At 40.4% G+C, this 7,011-nt stretch overlaps 3 protein-coding genes across 3 annotated transcripts in view; all 3 read right to left on the bottom strand.

The window, feature by feature from the left end:
* Positions 1-362, bottom strand: part of LOC116398163 (DNA helicase MCM8-like) — a 6,499-nt gene extending 6,137 nt beyond the window's left edge. Inside the window, exon 1 of the mRNA XM_031874228.1 lies at positions 355-362. Coding sequence (XP_031730088.1) covers positions 355-362 — 8 coding nt within the window. The remainder of the gene's footprint in view (positions 1-354) is intronic.
* The window catches only part of LOC116397031 (1-phosphatidylinositol 4,5-bisphosphate phosphodiesterase beta-1-like), a 47,564-nt gene extending 43,799 nt beyond the window's left edge, over positions 1-3,765 (bottom strand). Inside the window, exon 1 of the mRNA XM_031872157.1 lies at positions 3,748-3,765. The gene's annotated coding sequence lies outside the window, so the exon portion shown is untranslated. The remainder of the gene's footprint in view (positions 1-3,747) is intronic.
* LOC116398149 (DNA helicase MCM8-like) overlaps positions 25-7,011 on the bottom strand; it is a 27,993-nt gene continuing 21,006 nt past the window's right edge. The window contains exons 3-6 of the mRNA XM_031874220.1: positions 1,489-1,602; positions 1,144-1,209; positions 930-1,012; positions 25-765 (exon numbers count right to left, since the gene is read on the bottom strand). Coding sequence (XP_031730080.1) covers positions 541-765; positions 930-1,012; positions 1,144-1,209; positions 1,489-1,602 — 488 coding nt within the window. The 3' untranslated portion in view covers positions 25-540. The remainder of the gene's footprint in view (positions 766-929; positions 1,013-1,143; positions 1,210-1,488; positions 1,603-7,011) is intronic.

The raw sequence follows: 7,011 nt of genomic DNA, 5'->3' as shown, positions 1-7,011 counted from the left end.
CACACACACACACACACACACACACACACACACACACACACACACGCACACACACACACACACACACACAGTCAGGTATTTGATCACTCTGTGTTGGAGGTATTGTACATATTGATGTTGTTTCGCCCTCTAACCTCACACACTTTTGGGAAGCCGGCAACATTAAAGAAGTGCACTACGTTCTCTGTCGTGTATCTGTTGGGTTCCTCAGTTCTCAGAGCACTCATCCTCACAGGGTGCGTTCGTATTCTTTGTTTATCGCTGTAAACCGTCTATAAACCATGATGCGGTTCAACTAACCTTAAGGGATTCCTAAGTCCAAGACCAAGATAAGAGAAAACCTTAAATACCTACCTGAACATTTTAAGGACACCTTAGGGAGAAGACTTAAGGGTGTGCAACAGATTATATTTTAAGTAAACCTCAATTGTAACTTAACGTGTGCTGTGCAACCGACCACAGTTCTCTAGCTTTTACATTTTAAACAATGTTAATGTGACAGATAATTTGAAGGATAAGATGCCAAGAGTACTTAATATACTATGCACATAGATTGTACGTATACATTGTAACTTGCAGATGACATGCATGTGTGTAGTGACTGTGTGTGTGTACCTGGTGAATGGCCAAACCCAAACAGTTGAGTATTGTCTCTGGCTGTTCCTTCAGCTCTGTGGTCAGATCAGGAAGTGCCCCACGCACGCTTTGGTCTCCAGTCAAGTCTGCATAATCCACCAGAACACTGCCTTGACGCTCAACCTCATCCTGTGGTCAAACACACAATAACATAGAAACACACAGAAACATTTATAAAGCAGGACAAAAAGTGAAAATAAAATAAAAAGACTACAAAAATAAAAAGACTACATTGAGAAAAAATAACTTTAATGGTCAGTTTATTAAATAGAGAGTTGAGGTAGCAGACTGACCTTGTCATACAGTTGAATCTTGGAAGAGAAATATTTCTCAAACACTTTGATCTTCTCCACACTAGGTGAGCTCTCTATGAAGCCTGCACATGAAAAAAAGAAAATATTAAGACGTATCCCAGACACAGAAGAGCCACATGGTCACGACCATTATATGTGTCCACAGCATCAAGCACTATCATCATGTGAAACAGAGCCGTACACAGACACCTACCTTCTGTGAAGTACAGGGTCCATCCTTTGTACGGACACAGTACGTCTAGAGTAGCCTGACAAAGGACTGAAGAGGAACACGCAGTTAGGATAAATTATGACACATGTTGTTGCAGCTTCTCATGTTCATTCAATAAAATGTTGTAAGAACAAGATATTATTCCATATGTCCTCATCTCATTTTATGTTTTTCTCACATTTTCTCCCGTTATGCAGCGAACAAGAGCGCCTCCGTATTTAAGAAGCTGTCAGTAAAAATAAATACCGTAGATCTATATAAAAAATACACTAGTCCTTTAAAAGTTGATTACCGGATTTGTGAAATGGAAAAGCAAATCAAACTCACCTCTCTGGCTGCTGAGGGTGTGGTTTCCTGATCCTCCTCCAGCAGCACCACCTCCACCTCTCCACCCTCCTCCACCTGCTGATCCACCTCTCCATGGTCGACTCCTCCATCCTCCTCCTCTCCATCCACCTCTACCACCACTGCCTCCTCCTCCTCCTCCTCTTCCTCTCCATCCACCACTGCCTCCTCCTCCTCCTCCTCTTCCTCTCCATCCACCGCTGCCTCCTCCTCCTCTTCCTCTCCATCCATCACTACCACCTCCTCCTCCTGCTGCTCTCCCACCCCTCCATGAGCCTCTTCCGGATTCCTCTCCACTCATTACTTTCCTAAAACAAAGCAAGGAGGAAAGAGCAAGACTAAGTGAGAGTGACAGTAAAGTACAAAGCAAAGGTAGTTTCTTTTCTGTGAGTCAAACATTTGACAAGCTTCCAAGTGCATTGAAAGAATACCAAGAAATAAATTACGTCTTCTTTGTCCATCTTTTGTAGCGTTAAATGAAAGCTCCAAACTCCATTTAAAAAACTACATTAAACTAGTCAACATGTACCTACCTCGTGCAGACAGAATTAACTTTGCAGCCTTAAATGAGAAATTTACAACAAATACAAACCACTGGGACATTCCGCATACAGAATCTAACGCTAGCTACTAAGCGCATTTAGCGTAAAGCATTTAGCTTTACGCTATAAATTCAACGGTCAGTAAAGGTACGTTAGTTCGTAAATGTTCATTTAAAACACTATGACAGCGACAGTAGTGTGATACAAACCTTTCGTTTGTCTTTGAGGAATAATGTGACGGTTGAATAACGTCCACAATGTGTTACATTAACTCAAAACGTTACGAATTCAGGAATGTTTACACTAAACAGGCTGTTCTAACTTCCCTCCACAGCAGTTGAAGCTTCTTCTTCTTCTTCTTCTTCTTCTATTTTAGTATGCAACAGAGTAGGGTCTCGCGCCCTTTACTGCCCCCCTGAGGACAGACACGGTACTACATATACTAATAACAGACTGTAATAAATATCCTGAATTGAAAATCATATTATATGCTGTTTGCGTTTTGCTTTATGGAAAAGGCAGTTAATTCACGGACCAGCAGTAATAGTTAAAATAAATAATGGAAAATAAAATATCATTCTGTCAGGTAAAAGGACTTTGATGAGAAGGACTTTGTTGGACTTTGTTGAAAGCTTAATATGCCTTAAAGATAATAAAGATATAATCCAACATTAAAGGATATTTTAAGCGTGTTGGCTGTGTTTTATATAATGACAACGACCTTCACTTAAATAAGAAATGTATCTGCAGCCCTCTGCCGCCATCCGATGGACATTTTATGTAATTGCATTTGGAAAAATAAGGCACGTCGGACTACACTTATTTGTTTTTGTGCAATGCTGTGTCTGTGTTGTGATTTCATCAGTTATCCTATGCTTTTATAAATTTACTTATATTCTCTTATTCATGTCGGTGTTTTTATTTAATCTTTTCATGAAGCACTTTGGTTGTTTTTAAATGTGCGCTATAAATAAAGGTGACTTGACATCACGTCTACACTATCTTACCCACTTCATTCACGCTGCAAAAATGCTAAATCTTTCCAAGTATATCGATCTAATCACTTGTCAATATATCTCTGAACACTAAATATAAGACACAATCACTTAACAAGTAACATTTCAGTGAGATTTAGGGACTTGTTTCAAGACAATGCACCTTAAATATCTTGCTAAGTGAATAAATACTGCTGTGCATCGCAGTTATTATGACACTTCTAATTGAAATATAACTCAAAATGCTAATTTCAAGATCTATTTTTATCTTGAAAGGCCTTGATATTACATCATATTTCAAGAAATCTTACCAAGTGTTTCATTGACTGATTAGTTTTACTTAATACAAGCAGGAACACTTTGTATTCCTTAGTTTTGAAGGGGCCTTTTTTTCCTCCAGTGCATACATGCATTAAGGAGAGATTAATTGAGATTGGTGACCAGTTGTTGGCAGTGCAACAGTAACACAATGCAGAGATAAGGACGAATTCACACACGCTCATTTTGTATTCCCACAATTGTGAGGACCCTCCTTGACATAAACGGACTCAAGATTGACTTTATTGCGATTGCACAGAGTAGGGGCCGCTTACGAGGACAGAAAACACCTCTGAAACTGGAATTGGTCCTCAGAAAGAACCACTTCTGTGAAAGAAAAAATGTATGAGAGCGCATGCACACACAAACACACACACACACACACACACACACACACACACACACACACACACACCCTTTGAAGGGAGTGGGACAGAGAGACAGAATGAACAAGGAGAAAAAATCAATACCTGAACTACTGTGGCCTTGAGTAGTTAGTGGTAATAGCAGAGGAATGAGAGGGATGGATGCACGCACACGCACACACACACACACACACATACAAACACACACACACACAGTGTGTTGGTAATGTCAAAAAACAGCTCTTGTGAGGTAAAGCATACCAAGAACTAAAAACAGAGTGAGAGATATGTCTCTTGATTCTCCCCCATCATTGCGTTCATAGTGCCGGGACACAAAATGAGGCCTTTTCCACTGTGTGTGTTTGTGTCCTGTCCCATCTCATCACCCTCCGCAGACAACGGAAAAGGTTAGCCACTCAGGGAGGCGTTCAATCTCCCCTTGATCAGTCAAACAGCAAACGTCTAAGAAAGAAAAAACAAATCGATGTGAATTCAAGGCGAAAGAAGAGAGATCGTTTTTTTTAAAATGCGGTTTTGCTTTTTTTTCAGCCAGAGTTTTGCGACGCCAAAGTTAAGTAGGCGGTGAGTCACGGCTGCTGGGTTGTGACATGACAAGAGTATCGATATGTTTTAAATGAGTCTGGGTGACAGGGTGACACACTTGTGTGTGTGTGTGTGTGTGTGTGTGTGTGTGTGTGTGAGGGAGGGAGGGGACGAGTTGGTGCAAAGTCAAACTGGGTTATTTTCACAGCAGCAACCCTTTTTATCTTTTGCACACTCTGCTTCTTTTCTCCTCTCAATGATTCAACCGGTTTCTCACCTGGAGTTTGTCACAGTGTGAACCCAAAAGTAACCATGGATTTGTTCCCCCTAATGACTCTACTGACGTAGAGGTTCATGATTAATATTAGATATGCAGTTTAGTGCAGTTACGTGTTAAATGTCACACTGGCATCAGGTCAGCAATCGTGTCTACTCAGTTTCTAGCAGGAGACAAATGGAAGAAGTTGTGGAAGAACTGGCAAAAAAGTGGAGTTTGATGATATAAATACACATTAAATACTGTAGGCCTGTTCTTTAGCATCTTCTGATCATGTACATTTACAGGGCCTCCTCCATAGCTGCCCCAAAACCTCAGAAAATCAATTTCAAAACTACACTTAAAGCTCACCTATTTAAATCTGATTTTAACTTGCAATAATAGTTATGCATGTTTTTGTTTTGTTTCTTACTGTTATAATGTCTTCTCTCTGCCTTGTTTATATTTTTATTGTTTTTATTGTTTCTATCTCTACCATGTAAAGTGCCTTTGAGTACCTTTTAAAGTGCTACAGAAATAAAATGTATTATTATTATTATTTAAGTGTTGTACATAATTTATTTTACACGATTTAAGAAGTCCAGTTTATCTTAAAGCAATAAATGTGGAGTATTAGCAGCGTGGGCAAGATGGCTCCCCACTGCATTGCCCAGTGATCAATTGTGGCTCCAGCAGACCAGCGTAGGTCTGTATGTGCAGGCAAGCGGTTGTCACCTGTTTGCTGCAAACAAATTGAGCCGTCGAACTCCATTGCTCCACTGTTTTTAACATCGCTGGGATAAAGGGCTGGAAATTACACAGACAACTCTTTATTGATCTATTGGAGAAGAAAAATAGTCAAAGACAAGGAAGTTCATTGCTGAGCTAGAAGGTCTGAGATGATAATGAAGCCTGGATGGACACTTCTGCACTAATCCTGGGTCCATAATCATATTTATAGCAAGCAGGTTATTAACCAACACATTCGAGAGCATTGCTTTAGCATCTTTTAACAAATTATTTTGGTTTTACAGCCTGCAACTTTACAGTTTTAGTTCAACCGTGAGGTTTCCAGTCACAGCAGGATGCAGGTTTTGGACAAAATAAAGACCAATTGTACGCTACCTGCTCAGCACCAAACAGCAGACGGACAATCAGGGGTTGGTGGAGAGTTACCCAGCAACACAAGCTGAAATAAATGCTGATGTTGCTCTGTGTCTGCTGCTTATTGTAGGTTTTAAAGCTGCTATGTGTAGAAATATAAACATCTTTTAAATTATTCTGATGGAAAAATAATAATTTGTTGGTTGAAAGTATTACAATCTCAGTAAAAAGGATTAAAAACAATGACGACTGCCAAAGTGTCTTTACAGTCAAAGCTACTAATATTATCCTACACAGTGATTTTAACTGCTCTCTTCTAGTTTTCTTTTACGTCGATGTAAATAAACAAGACAACCACGTAAATAAGCAACACAGTCTCACGGCAGTTCGTGATATTGTCACAAAATGATATTGAATAGTAGAAAACTGTCACTAACTCTTTTACCACGACCATAAAACCACAACGTGGTGTCAAACGCCGGTCTCCTGGTTGAAAGTCCGGTTGGTTTGACCCATCCACCATACCCTCCCACCCGCCAGAAGGCGTCTTTGTTGATATTACAAAGTAGCTCACTTGCTCTGACTGTTGCAGACTAAATACTTACTTATACTCTCTGCTCTGGACGCATCCTATAAAAAACGTCCAGCGTATTTAGGGCAACAATTCTGTCCCCCTTGATACTGTCCCAAATCAACGGAATAAGCCCACTCCCTGCTGCTTTCTCACACAACAAATACACACAAAAGCACGTCATTAAATGTGAAAATAACCACCGAATAAACCCAAACACACTCTCTACGAGCACACACACACAAATAAAAAAGAACAAGCTGGAAAAAAGAGCTGCTCTGGCAATTTGCCGTCGAGTCCTGCTGACATTTCTGTCTTCTCTCTGCAGGCCACCAGACTACAATTACCGATCGAGGCATTCCAGCTGTTATCTGAGAGCAACATATGCATGAAGACACCAGCAGTGACTTCGAAACACAGAAACTGAAACCTGCGAGCAGCAGCTCTTTTCTTAGCTGGCACTCTGATGGGAATGTCAGGAGTCTTCCCCTCCAGCTCTCTGCAATTTAAACCCCGGAATTACTCTGATGACACTTCTTTGCTTTTCTCACAATGTCTGTGTTCAAAGGAGAGATGCGGAATCAACTCTTCTTCTTTTTTTTCTTTACTCCGAGGAGTGAAAATGAGCAATTAATTACCTCTGTGACCTCTCTCCTCTCTCCACCTCCTTTCTGTCTCTCAGCAATGCAAAAAACCATAGAACATCTGTCAAATGGTTTCCGCCTCACTTATTTTGCATTTTTTTTTTAACTTTCAGCATCTTTCACACACACACACACACACACACACACACACACACACACACACACAC

This window comes from Anarrhichthys ocellatus, unplaced genomic scaffold, assembly GCF_004355925.1.
Source record: "Anarrhichthys ocellatus isolate YVR2014 unplaced genomic scaffold, GSC_Weel_1.0 scaffold3, whole genome shotgun sequence".
NCBI lineage: Eukaryota > Metazoa > Chordata > Actinopteri > Perciformes > Anarhichadidae > Anarrhichthys > Anarrhichthys ocellatus.
The sequence above is the reverse complement of the archived record's forward strand: the minus strand, read 5'-3'. Positions and strand labels throughout refer to the sequence as shown.